The sequence below is a fragment of the Cnephaeus nilssonii genome (genome assembly GCF_951640355.1).
Source record: "Cnephaeus nilssonii genome assembly, chromosome: 2".
Taxonomy (NCBI): Eukaryota; Metazoa; Chordata; class Mammalia; order Chiroptera; family Vespertilionidae; genus Cnephaeus; species Cnephaeus nilssonii.
In genome coordinates this window covers 62230598-62244837 of record NC_137073.1, presented here as the reverse complement: position 1 = coordinate 62244837, position 14240 = coordinate 62230598, and the positions used below count along the sequence as shown (strand labels likewise).

At 35.0% G+C, this 14240-nt stretch overlaps 1 protein-coding gene across 10 annotated transcripts in view; it reads right to left on the bottom strand.

Annotated features, from left to right (window-relative positions):
• Nucleotides 1-14240, bottom strand: part of KIAA0825 — a 366280-nt gene that overhangs the window by 207217 nt on the left and 144823 nt on the right. For all 10 annotated transcript variants that reach the window (XM_079798899.1, XM_079798896.1, XM_079798902.1 and 7 more), the window contains 2 exons: nt 7031-7210; nt 2283-2507 (listed from right to left, as the gene is read on the bottom strand). In XM_079798899.1, coding sequence (XP_079655025.1) covers nt 2283-2507; nt 7031-7210 — 405 coding nt within the window. The remainder of the gene's footprint in view (nt 1-2282; nt 2508-7030; nt 7211-14240) is intronic.

Below are 14240 nucleotides of genomic sequence, written 5' to 3'. Positions count from 1 at the left end.
GAATATGTTAAAGCCAATGGTTTGTTTTGTGATGACTCATTTTGTTAAAACTAGATTCTGAAATGCAAAGGACATTCTTAATTCATTACTGTATGCTAAAAGGTAATGAAAGAGTGAGGTTACCCTGTCTATCCACTATCCAACAATATTGTCCCCAACACATGACTGGCTCACACAATAAGGAATTGTCTTGTACATCCCCCAAGATGTTTGTACTTATTTGAAAATAGTAGTACAAGTTTTCAAGCACCAAGAGGAGATATCTTATTTAAACTTTATCTCTGGCCTCCACCCCAGTGCCTAGTAGTAGTAGTAGTAATTCACCTAGTAAATATCTACTGAAAGAATAAGTGACAATGTCTGGCATGTAAAATACTATCTTTCTTGTATATGGTAATGAAAAGAGAGGTTGAGCACTCTCAGTCTAAAAGAGGGCAGAAAAGAAGAACAGTGGTGTTCTCCTATTGTCCTATCCACCAGGAACGCACAGAATGCTGTATAAAGTCTTTTATATAAGTATGTGACTTGGCACCCCTTCATGGCTATCTATTGGAGAAGTGCTGTACTTATACTCTTAGTGATCATTTTACAAAGATCATTTAGTAAGGAAAACCACACTTACTAGGATCTACAAAGTAAGTATTTTTTGGAACCAGAGGTTGTTAATTTGTTATGGAAGAATTTCAAAATGCTTTTAGAAAGCAAAATAGTTCATGAATAGAATGACTAGAAAGCCACAAGCAAAATGGTGGCACTCCTATGATGTGCTATGTTAGTGATAGGTCATGCCTCCTGAATTGTTCAAAATCTATGAAATACCCAAAAGCTAGAATGAAGAGTGATGGCAAGAACTCAGACAAGGCAGAACTTAAGTAATGAAAAGGTGACATTTTCCATTTTCAATTAAATGGCTTTACTAGATTCAAAGGCAGTTTAATAGGGCCTAGACAGAATTAAAACATTACTATGAAAGGTCACAGATAGATAATTGATTTGTTTCTAATGCAAGGTTGTTGGATAAGAGCCACATTATTTAGGATCTTCATGAAGAATAATGAAAGGCTAGTCTCTTCAATTGACTTGAGTGGGTTCAGCTGGAATATTTTACTGTTGACAGTTACTTTAGAGCTAGTGAAAAAATATTCTTTTTAAAAGATGAATATATTGCTTTTCATTTGTTCAAGAAATGAACAAAAGACTGGAGCTGAAGACCATAAGTGCTTGCTTTTTGCCCATTGACCAGATAATTAGAACTATAAGCATTATTTATTGTAGCATGAGGTTTTTATTTTTACCTAAAGCTGTCTTTTTTTGGTAATGACAAACGTGTGTTTTTTAAAGCCTGCTTTTTCTCAATACACCTTTAAAGGTTTTAAAATTGTTTCTTGTCTAATGAAGTTGAAAATTTTAAGGACCTTATTTTTAATTTATAATAAAAGTTTACAACTTGATTTTTTTTCAAAAACGTCAACAAACTGCAAGCACCTGTTAATAAAGGTCTTAAATAATTGTCAAGAAATGAATATAAAAAGGAAAGTTATATTTTAAAAAATCCTAAAGAAGATTCATGAATACAGATAGATATATAATATATATTCAAAGGAATCTTGAGAATTTCTTATAAAGTAGAAACATCTAGGTAGGAATAAACCATTTAAAAAAGAGAGGACTTGATTAATAAAGTCAATTAATAATGTAAGTAACTGATGGTTCTTAAGTACACTTGGTAGATGCACTGCCTTGAATAGGAACAATGCACTAAATTCAGAACCTTTGGTATTAGAGGAAAAAATACCCTGTCAGAAAAATATGTGGTTACTAAATGGGGTGCTATTTTTTACTTAAAAGCCACATATATAAGTGTGTTGACAAGAGGAAAGATAGTTATAATTGGTGGTTGAGGGGAAAAACTTCAAGGAAAGAATAACTAAGCTAAATATCATAGCAATCCTCTTGAGAGTATGAATTTTGGATTATTCGGTCGATTTAAAGGAAATTAGTCAAAATCATGTGACTAATCTGTGAATACTGCATGGATACAAAATGTTACAGAAATTTCAGAATTGGTAGTTAAATAAAGAAAATGATCATTTGAGTCATTTTCATTTCTAGTTTCCTTGATCATATGATTCAGAGAAAAGAAAATAACAGGTCCCAAATATACATGGTAAAAATAAGACTAATATCATTTACAAATCTCATTATTTTTAGCATTTTACTTGACCTCATATCCTAGAAAATTGATTCTCTAGGGATGTGTTCTTACAGATAAACAAATATACCTTTACTTGATTCTTTCCTTTTTGTTTCTTTTGGAATATAGTTCCATTCTTTTGGAATGCTCTCACGCAGACGTTCAGGAACAACATGCTTGTTTAAGTTTGTCTCGCAGTTTCTCCCAGAGCTCATCACAGATATGATCTGCTGTACAATGTCCTTGACAGCGTCAGTCAGTGCCAATCTCAAGCATCGGATGACCTCTTGCTCGGACTCCATGCATGTTGAGACTTTAAAACCAGATAGCATATTATAGTTAGCAGAATATGGCAATATTTTGTGCCTTATTCAATTGGGAATTCAGTTTCTCAATGATCTAATATAAATATAGGAAAGGAGAGCATCTTTTAATCTAGAAATCATAAAAAAGTTTCTTGATAATAAAGTGAATAGAAATTAAAATAACTGAAAAACTATATTTACTTGTAGTTTGGAACTCGACTGTTGCAAATATAAATGACCTTCTTAGATGACAATTTGGCAATAATATCAAAAGCTCTAACCTTCACTTATCTGTTAATTCATTTACTCCTTCTCTATAACTTTATTCTCAGAAATTAATTATGGTTATAGAAAGGATATAAAAATTGGAAAAAATCTAAATGTCCAATAATTGGTAATTTATTTAATTAGCCAACGTAAATCTATCTACACAATAAAGCCATGTATTGTTTAGTATAAAAATAAAAGCAGATTAGAGTATGACATGTAATTTTATTAAAAATACATATCTACATACACACATAAAAATTAAAATATATACTTTTCAATGTTAATGATGATTTTCCTCTTCCATTACTTCTTCTTTTAAATTTTTGGCCTTACTTCCCTCTCTTTTCCCCTCTACCTCTGCCTTTCTTTCTTCCTTCTTTCTGCTACCCTGACTTATTTCTTACTAGAGGCCCGGTGCACGAAATTCGTGCACAGGTAGGGTCCCTAGGCCTGGCTGGTGATCAGGGCTGATTGGGGCCTTCTAGCTTCCTTCATTCCGTGCTGTCCCCTGGTGGTCAGCACACGTCATAGTGAGAGATCGAACTTCCGGTCTCCCGGTCGAACTCCTGAGGGGACACTTTGCATATTAGCCTTTTATATATATTAGATTATTTGTATTACTCACTATGATATATTATTGTGTGATAAATGCAATAAAATATTTTAAAAATATAACTTCAAAATCCTGGGGCCATCACTTGAATTAATATAGAAAAGCACCTATATCTTTTTTCTCTCTCAAATTTCAAGGTGATATTTCTCAAGTGACTCAAGCTATTGTTAAAACAACTATGGTGAAGAAGATCTGGGTAATATAAAATATTTAGAATTTATTTTTTTAACATGGCACAATCATCATTAGGTAAGCTATCGTTCTTTATGAGAATGGTGGAAGATATAGTGTCTATCTTTTTAATGATGTTTCGAGACTTTAATTCATTGAAAGACATAAAGAAGCCTTCTTTCTATATTAATAATTAATATTCATTTTGGTTCAACTCTTTGGAGTCATGGATTAAAATAATTTCAGGTATCTAAAAATTTTAGAAAGTCAGAACTTACCCTATTTCTTATTGTTAAAGGGGTATGTTTATTCCTTTTAAAGTTAAATTAAAATATTTAAAATAGAGAAAAATAATAGCTCTATCTCGAAGTTTATAGAAATTAATTTGTGTAAAATAACTGGTAGGTAGTACAAAAACTGTTACCTAAGATAAAAATTTTCTTACAATGTTACAGTGTTGGGGCTGCCCAGTTTTCTCTTGATTCAGGGTTCTGCAACACCTTGATAATGAGATACTATAGGGAGGATTAAACAATAGCCACAGATGCCTATGGTAGAAATAAGATACAGGTAAAGAAAAAGGAGAAATGGGAGATGAGGGAATAGAGGAAAGAGAATAAGTGGCAAGGTCTCATTTCTGATTGCATAAAAAGAGCTTGAAAGTCACCATTATGTCCTAACAACAAATAAAAAGCTGAACAGATAAAAATAATCAACAATTCTTCTTGAATTGGTAAAAGGTGAAGACACAAGGAAAACTGGAGAGACAGGCAAATACAGGAAGTCATGTCTGACTGGATTGAGGACTCAGAAGCAGAAACCATCAAGAAAAGCAGTGCTAAGATGGGAAAATATGAAGTGTAATGAATTGCTGGAGGTTCAGTTAGACAAATCTAAGAGTTAAAACTCCAGAAAGACCCTGTCGGGCAGGGGGAGCTGCCACACTTTTGTGAGTTTTACCTCCACTAGTTTCCCACAATAAATGTCCCTAGTGCTTCCAGCATGGGGATGGGGAAAGAAACATTTTGAAATAGACCAGAGCACTCTTCTTCTTAAGGCATGCTCTCAGGAGAAACTACTAAAACAGAGCCTAGCCCATTGGGATTATCAGAGCCTAACCTGGATGGAAGAAAATGCCCAACTCTAGCCCACTCCCGCCACACTCTATTGTCTAAGGGGGAAGAAAAAAATTGAGAAACATTTATGAAGTATACCATCCAGAGGCACAGACTCACTACAAAACTGATACCTAATCTTCGGACTATGGATAACTTACCCTCCCCCCTCACATCTCCATCACATTATTGAAGATCTATTTAGAGTAGTCCCTTTTACCCAGTATATTAAGTCCAGCTTTCCAGAAAGAAATTAAAAGATATACAAACAAAAAAATATCTCCCCAAAACAAAAAACAAAACAAAACACCCACACAATTTGAAAAGAAAAAGCAAGCATCAGAAACAGACATAACAAGATGTTAGAATGATCAGAACAGGGAACTTAAACACCTATGATTGATACGTTAAATGTGCTAATGGATAAAATAGACAGCATAAAAGAACAAAGGGGCAATATAAATAGAGAGATGAAAGTCTTAAGAACTACCCCTCCTCCCAAAATAATACTAGAGATCAAAAACACTGCAACAACAATGAAGAAAGCCTTTCATGGGCTTATTAGTAATCTGAACATAGCTGATGAAAGAAACTCTGAGCTTAAGGATATGTCAATAGAAACCTTCAAAACTGAACAGCAAGGAGAACAAAAAGAAAGAAAAGAAAAGAAAGAAAAAAAAAGAAAAGAAAAGAAAAGAAAAGAAAAGAAAAGAAAAGAAAAGAAAAGAAACAGAACAGAATATCCAAGGACTATGGGAAAACAAAGTTGTAACATATGTATAATGGAAATAGAGTAAAGAGAGAAAAAAAACACACAGAAGAAATTTTTAAAACAATAATGAACAAAAATTTTCCCAAATTAATGTCAAACACAAATCACAGGAAGTTAAGAGAACTCCAAGCAGGATAAATACTTTAAAAACTATGTCTAGACATATTATTTTCAAACTACAGAAAAATCAAAGATAAATAAAAACTCCTGAAAGAAACCATAGGGAAAAAGATATCTTACATTTAGAGGAACAAACATAAGAATTGCATTTGACTTCTTAGAAACCATGCAACTAAGAAGAGAGTGAAGTGAAATATTTAAAGTGTTGAAAGAAAAAAAAACAATCTAGAATTCTATATCCTGCAAAATGATCCTTCAAAAGTAAATGAGACAAACAACAATTGAGGGGATTTGTTGCCAGTAGACTAGCCTTGCAAGAAATGTTAAAAGAAGTTCTTTAGAGAGAAAGAAAATAATATAGGTCGAAACTCAAATTTACATAAAGAAAGAACACTGAAGAAGGAATAAGTGAAGGTAAAATTAAAACTTTTCTTATTCATAATTGATCTAACAGACAAGTTTGTTCAAAATAATAATTACCAACAATGTATTAACTCATACATTGATTATATTTGCATATGTTTATACTTCTGTATGTTTATATATAAGTGAAATGAATAATAATGATACAAGAAATGGGAGGGAGACATTAGAATTATTTTATTATTATAAGGTATAATTGTTATAGTGTTATTTGCAAGTAGACTTGGATTAGTTTCAAACTTTCTCTATATATGTTGCAAACTCTAGGGCAACCACTTTATAAAGTAAAAAGAAAGTAGTATAACTGATATGCTAAGAAAAGAGAAATGTAAATGATGTAATTGATTAATGGACTAACATGATAACCACTGTCTAAGTTATCATCCTTTGTTTTACCAAGATATTAAGTTTGGAGATTTAAAGTCAAGAAAACAATGTGAGAATCTTTATACCTGGCCCTGAACATGGGGCAATCCATGAGCACTTCCTCTTCAGGTATGTAAACTGGTTTTTATCATCTGCTCTAGCTACAGGCATAACACTACAAATGAGAAAATATATTGTCCCCAAAGGAATGATAGGATGCCTTGTAAAGAGAGGCACCATTGTCATCATAATAAGTGCCTTTTACATTTGAAGAAAATTGACCATTAGTTTTATCCATCGGTTCATTGAATAAATGCACCCTAAAGCCACAAGATATTTTTTCACATCTTACTAGGGTCTTATATGTTAAATAGCAAAACATAATCTCTAACAAATATTAAATTAAATTTTCATGAGAGAACACTTCCTAATAATCTGCATCACATAATTTTTCCTCTCCCCTCCCCTCACCTTGTCTCAAGAATACTTAATTTTGATAGGAACTAATGGCTAATGACTTGTAAAAGAAGCCTTTATACTGAAAACAAACCAAAAACAATGATAACATTTTACAAATAACAGATCCAGCAAAACTGATATCATTACAACTTTTAAAACACCTTTAAATATACATTTAGGTATCATTAGAATGCTTCTTTTAAAATTATAGATTTCTCATACCTGGAATGTTATATAAAAAGTCCCATAATTGTTCTTCTTCCATGTAGCTCACAAAAACATTCCCAAATATTTGTGGAGAAAAACTGCAATAGTATAGTATTTTAAAGATGGCTTCCACCAAGCTGGATACTTGCTTCATAGTATTTTCTGTATCAGGACCTTGTTCTTGAAAGGTGTGTTCTTGGAAATAATAGAAATGACAGTAAGATAGGTATCTGCGAATGTGATTACCTTTTTATAACTTATCCTGGAATAATGCTGTAAAAGTGCATTTGATTAATAGTAAGAGAAATGCCACATTCTTTGAGAGCAATTGCTCATCTAACTCAGTATTGTTTCTGAGATACTCATGAGTGTATGTGGAAGAAAAATTGTGAGAAGGAACACAATGACATCACTAGTCCTTTGATGAGCATCCCTACTTTCCTTTTATGCCAAAAATGTTTTTTTCTCTTTAAGAAAACATTTTGATTCTTTTATTTCATTTAAAAGTAATACACATTCATTCTAGAAATCATAAAAAAAACTATTAAGGAAACTAAAATTCTACTCATAAGTGATATTCACTATATTTGGTATAGTATTTATTAATATTATATATATACATAAATGAATATAGGTATGTATAACTTAAATGACAAACATAATTATTCTATATATACCCATTTGTTATCTAAAATCTATTTAAAACTAGTTAAATCTTTGTATCTCTTTTTGCAATTTGTGTTCTGAATACTACTATACCCTTTATTCAGAACATAAAATTCATGGAAAATTCACATTTATAGTGTTCTCAGAATTATGCTACCAATTATACAAGTAAATTTAAATTTGTTTTTCAAACCTGTAGGCCCTATCATTTCAGAATTAAGAAGTTTATCAACTGATTTCTCAATAAAACTATTTTAGGAATTCTCACAAAGTTACAGCTATCTTAATTGTTCTTTAAGGCCTTCCTCTGGTTTTATTATAACTTCCTCAAAAATCAGTAATCAAGAACTTATATGCACATATGCATAACCCATGGGCACAGACAACAATGTGGGAAGGCCTGGGGGGAAATGGGGGTTAATGGGAGAGAAGAGGGGAACATATATAATACTTTCAGCAATACAAATAAATTAAAAATAAATAAATAAAGAGTTTCAGCCCAGTCAGTGTGACTCAGTGGTTGAGTGGCAACCTAAGAACCAGGAAATCATGGTTTGATTCCTGGTCGGGACACATGCCCAGGTATGGGCTCTAACCCCAGCGTGGGGTGCACAGGAGGCAGCTGATCAATCATTCTCTCTCATCACTGATGTTTCTGTCTCTTTCTCCCTCTCCCTTCCTCTCTAAAATCAATAAAAAATATATTAAAAAGAAATTCCTATACTTTTGTATCTATAGGTTGGAGTGGAAAAGTGAAATAATAATTTATATTTTGTTTGGATAATTAGTATCATATGCTGAGTATCATAATGTAAACCATTTATTTAATTAAAGATGACTCATATCTTATCTCTTATACTTAAATATCTTAAATAAATATAATCTAGATTATTTTGTAATGAGTACATTTCTTTTTCTTGCTCATTTAGAAGCTCATCACTTTGTTTCCTCCTGATGATTTTATTTCTGTCATTTGATTTTCATGATCTAGAACTCAATGTTATCTGCAAACTAAGAAATAGCACCATAGACTTTATGTAGAGGAAATTTCTTGTTCTTGCTTTCCTAATATCTATTTCGGCTCTGCTGGTGGTTTAGTGGGAGGAGAGGGGGAAGTTAGGGCAGCTGGAGGGGTGGAGGGATGAGCTTAGACTGGAGAGCAGTGTTGACAAGCCACATATTTAAAGCCATATTCTCTGACCCGGGGTTAACCAATAATAAAGCTGCTATTTTGAATTCCTTCTGCTTTCTCCTTTATCTACCAAATGGTTTATACATTATATAAACAAATGCAAGATTTGGAAACAGATTGTCTTTTCAATAACACTGGAGGCCCTTTCACTGCAGTCATTATTTTAAACTCCTTTTGAAAAATGAACTTGTTAGTGCTTCAAAGGAAGGGTAGTGTCGGGCAAGGAACTCCACCACAACCCACCAGGAGACTCTGTTTATTGCCACCAAAGATTTACCATACATGGTGCGCTAGCACTTTGCTTTCCAAGACTGCTTAATGTTTTCTTCCTATGAGAATGCTGTTAATGACAAGCTCCTGCTGAGTCACTGAAATGGATTTGGCAGCAATGCTCTGGAAGAGTGTGCCATGAGCTTAGGGATGCTGAATTAACCAGACACTAACAGGCATCCCTAACCAAAGGGAGTCAGAGACTCACGTTAGACAGGTATGAGAGAGAAAGTGCAAGAATAGTAAGTGTAGCATATAATGCAGGGACTCCAAACCTAAAACACTAGACCGATAAATTAATACCTGAGGAAAAGGGGGTGGAGTATCACATGAAAATCGCTTTAGGGAAGCACTAGTCCATTCAAGAAATTAACAAAAATAAAATTGAAACCTGTCTTGAAAAATACTTTTGAAAATATTGTAGTTATTTTTAAAAAAGCCTAACAATCGATATAAAGACCTACCATTTACTTGTTTTCAATTAAACATTACTCCATTATTACTTCTTTCCCTAAAACTATTCTTATTTTGGCAAATTTTGAAATTTTAAAAAGAAAATCCCTCGTAATGGGTCTTAAACATAAAGACAAAATAATCATTCTTTTTAGGGCTCCTCTTTCCCAAGTTTTATCCTAAAATGCTCATCTACAAATTGAAGTGCAGCACTAACAACTTATTCTATGCTGTTTTCTTCAGTACCCAAATAGACACTAAACATCAGATTTCTCTTGAATACCCACTGTCTCAATTCAGCGCTATGATTATAGTGAGATGGGACACAGGTCTTTATTGAATACCCACAATGGTACAAGCACTAAACAAAGTATTTTACATACATTTTTCAATTTGTCTTGAACCTCACAAAAAATCGATGAGGCGAATGTCATCTCCATTTTTTTTAACAGATGAAGAAACTGAGTCTTAAAGAGCCTGACACAATAAAGTAGAAAAGCACTCTCAATCATCAAGAAAATAGCTACCTTCAGTAAAAGTTTATACTTGGGCAATTGATTCCAATTCCTTGAAAACTGATAAACTCATCTATACAGAATTCTGTATGCTTAAAAATTATTTTGTATTATTTACATATTTATAAATGTACATAGGCAGACCTTTTTGAAACAGTTTTGGCTGTATCTGCTTATATCTACTAGAGTTTTCCTCCACAGTTTTTACAAGGTGAGATTTTCAAAGTGCATTTCATGGGATGTTAATGAATAGTACTTATGTTTTGGAAATGCTGGCTTCAACAATATTAAATGTGGGTTTTTTTTTTCTGCAGTATTTCTCAGAGCCTTTAGTTATTCATGCCCTGTAAACCTTCAAGAAGAATTTTAACATATAGTAAGCAGTGTTTCTACAGTATTTTTGACCATGAAACCCTTTTCTAGTATTGCATCTGGCAGGACTACTATAAAATTGAACCTAGGAATCATGGCTCTCATGTTTGCAAATGGACTCAAATTAACTGCAAGCCCTTTAGGTGAGGAGTTCTAATGGTAAGGAAGCAAGGTGGGAACACAAAGGGTATTCTACTTAAGAGAGTCATTGGAAAATAAATGATTGCTAATCAGGTCACCAATGTTGGATTTTATTTTAATTCAACTGAATTATTTGTGGAGCAAAGAGGGATTTTGCTTTAGCAGTGTGCATTGGCAAGAATAACAAAGCACAGCCAAAGCAGGTGTTTAAAAACTTTGCCTCCTAAACCCACAGATTTCTACCAAGTTCTATCTGGTTAAGAAACATAATGAGATTACTGTATATGATGGGCAGGCAGATGCCTTACAGAGAGGTCAGTAAGTGTCTGGTCAATAAGTGAATAAATGTTTGTTGAGTGAGTAAATGAAATTCCTCTAGCACCTGTGAAATAGTGGCCTAGCTTCTTTTTGAAATCTTTCAGTGTTGGGATAGCCACTGACATTCAAGGTAGCCAGTCCCTCTGCTAGACAGCTCAAGTTAGCAAACATCGCTCTTATCAGAAAGGACTACCAAAATATAGGCTAGTCTCTTTAGTGGATAAAGAAAAGAAGCACATTTTTTCATATGTCTATTGGCTATCTACAATGAGGTATCACCTCACACCTACCAGAATGGCTATCGTCAATAAATCAACAAACAATGCTGACAAGGATATAGAGAAAAGGGAACCCTCATACATTGCTGGTGGGAATGCAGACTGGTACAGCCACTGTGGAAAACAGTATGGAGTTTCCTCTTAAAAATGGAACTGCTGTTTGACCCAGTGATCTCACTTCTGGGAATCCTATATAATAAAAGCCTAATATGCTAAGTGTCTGGCTGTCTGGTCGGCCGTTCAACCAATCAAAGTGTTATATGCTAATGATATGCTAAGGCCACTCAACCGCTCGCTATGATGTGCACTGACCACCGGGGGGGGCAGACAGTCAACTGGTCGACCAGTTGCTATGACGTCCACTGACCACCAGGGGGCAGATGCTCTGACTGGTAGGTGAGCTTGCTGATGGGGTCCGGATGATCGAGACTGAGCAAGATGGGCCAGACACACCCTGGAGCCCTCCCACTGTCCCTCCCCAGCTGGCCAACCTCCCATGTCCCTCTCTGGCCCTGATCGTGCATCAGTGGGGTTCCTTGCAATCGGGCTGAGGGACATCCCCCCTGAGTGGACAAATTTCGTGCACTGGGCCTCTAGTATATCATAAGAATCCTGAAATATATCATAAGAATCCTGAAACTGATTAGAAAGAATACGTATGTGCACTTCTTTGTTCATAGCAGCATTATTTACAATAGCTAAGATCTGGAAACAGACCAAGTGCCCATTAGTAGATGAGTGGATTAAAAAGCGATACAATTACACAATGGAATACTATCTGGCTATAAAAAAGGAGCACTTACCCTTTAAGACACCATGGATGGACCTGGAGATTATTATGCTAAGCAAAATAAACCAGTCAGAGAAAGACAAATATCACATGATCTCACTCATATGTGAAATCTAATGAACAAAATAAACTGGTGAAGAAAATAGGTCCAGAGGCATGGATACATGTTACAGATTGGTAGATGGCAGAGGGAGGGATGAGAAGAGATTAACCAAAGAACATATAAAAATATATTCATAACCCATGAACATGGGGTGAGACAGGGGCTGGGTGAAGGGGAGTCAGGGGAAGAGGGGAAATGGAGGACATCTGTAATACTGTCAACAACAACAACAACAACAACAAAAAACCACCAAAAGAAAAGAAACAGAGTGTTGTAAATGACTTACTTATTTAACATTAGGGGTGAGAATTCAGGTTTTCTGACGGACCGCCAAAATCCATCTCCTTCTAACTTGTTCCTAAGCACGTCCATTTGCTGAGTTGGACAGCCTATTTTGTTCTTTTGTTTGTTTTTTTGCATGAAGACTAAATATTTGAAGACAGCTATCTTGCCTCCTCTAGTCTTTTCTTCTCCAAGTCAGACATACCTAGTTTGTTTAAGCAAGGTATGGCCTCATTTCTACTTAATATCGTTATCACTTTTCTCTGTGTTGACTCTTAAGTGGGCAATATCCCTGTAAACACTTTGTGCCAAGAAAGACAATGGTACTGCAGACAATGCCTGATGACAACTAAGCATGGGTGGACTAATTGGTCCAAATTCTGCAGCTGCAGCCCTAAAGAGTAAGAGGTGAGTTTTGAGGCAAAGCTATTTCAAAGGGAAATCCCTTCTGTAGGAAGAGACCAAGCCTATCTGTCTAGCAGAATGCCTGCCCAGGCCTTGGGAGAGAAGGGAAAGCTCCATGCTGGGGTGTGTGCAGGCCTCCTTTCCAAGTGACCACACTGCAGAGAAGTGAGAAAGCCACCTGGGAGCCTGGGTGCTGCACAATTCTCTAGAACAAGGGTTGGCAACTACAGCCCAGTCGACAAATCAAGCCTGCCACCTGCTTTTTCTATGGCCCACAGCTAAGAATGGTTCTTAAATGGTTAAAACACATTCGAAATATAATATGCTTTGAGACATGCAAAAACCATGTGAATTCAAATTTCAGTGTCCATAAATAAAATTCAGATAGAATACAGCTGATGGGTCTTGAGACATGCTACTCCAAAATATGGTGGGTGAGAAGATTCTACACGCCCCTACACAACATTTCAAATGTTCTGCACATGGGAAGAATTTGGCACATATGTGGGACAATTGAATGCTCATTGGTGCTGGAGCAGCTGCCTTTTTCCTCAAGACATTTCTGAGGGACATTGCTGATATAAAGATAGGTGTACCGGTTAATAATGGCGGATTTTGTAATCAAAGAAAACACAATAATTTCAAGAGAAACATCAAAAGTGCGTTATTCAAAGTAATGTCCATCACTAGCTACACATTTCCCCCATCTTTCAGGTAATTTGTGGATACCGTCCCAATAGAACTTTTCTTGTTTTGAGGCAAACCATTCAGAGACCCAATTTTCCACTTCTTCGTACGTTTTGAAGTGCTGCTCAGAAAGTGCGTGTGCCATCCATCAGAACAAGTGGTCATCTGAAGGAGCAAGGTCTGGTGAATACGGTGGGTGGGTTAATACTTCCCAGTCAAGATCTTTTAACGTGTCTTTAACTGGTTTTGAAGTGTGTGATGGTGCGTTATCATGAAGCAAAATTACTTTGCCGTGTCTTCTGGCACACTCTGGTCATTTTATGATCAAAGCGTGGTTCAAATTGATTATTTGTTGTCGGTAGCAATCAGTATTAACGGTTTCACCTGGTTTTAGAAGCTCATAATACACCGCATCTTCCTGATCCCACCAAACACAGAGCATTGTCTTCTTTCCGAAGCGATTTGGTCTTGCAGTCGATGTTGATGGTTTACCTGGATCAACCCATGATTTTGTGCATTTGGGATTCTCAAAATAAATCCACTTTTCATCACTAGTCACAATTCATTGCAAAAAAAGACTTTCTTTCATGCCGTTGAAGCAACATTTTACTGATGACTTTTTGGTTTTCCATTTGTCTTTCGTTCAGTTGATGTGGAACCCATTTTCCTTCCTTTAAAATCTTTCCCATTGCTTGTAAACGATCAGAAATTGTTTGCTGAGCAACGTTTAATTTTTCTGCAAGTTGTTTTTGA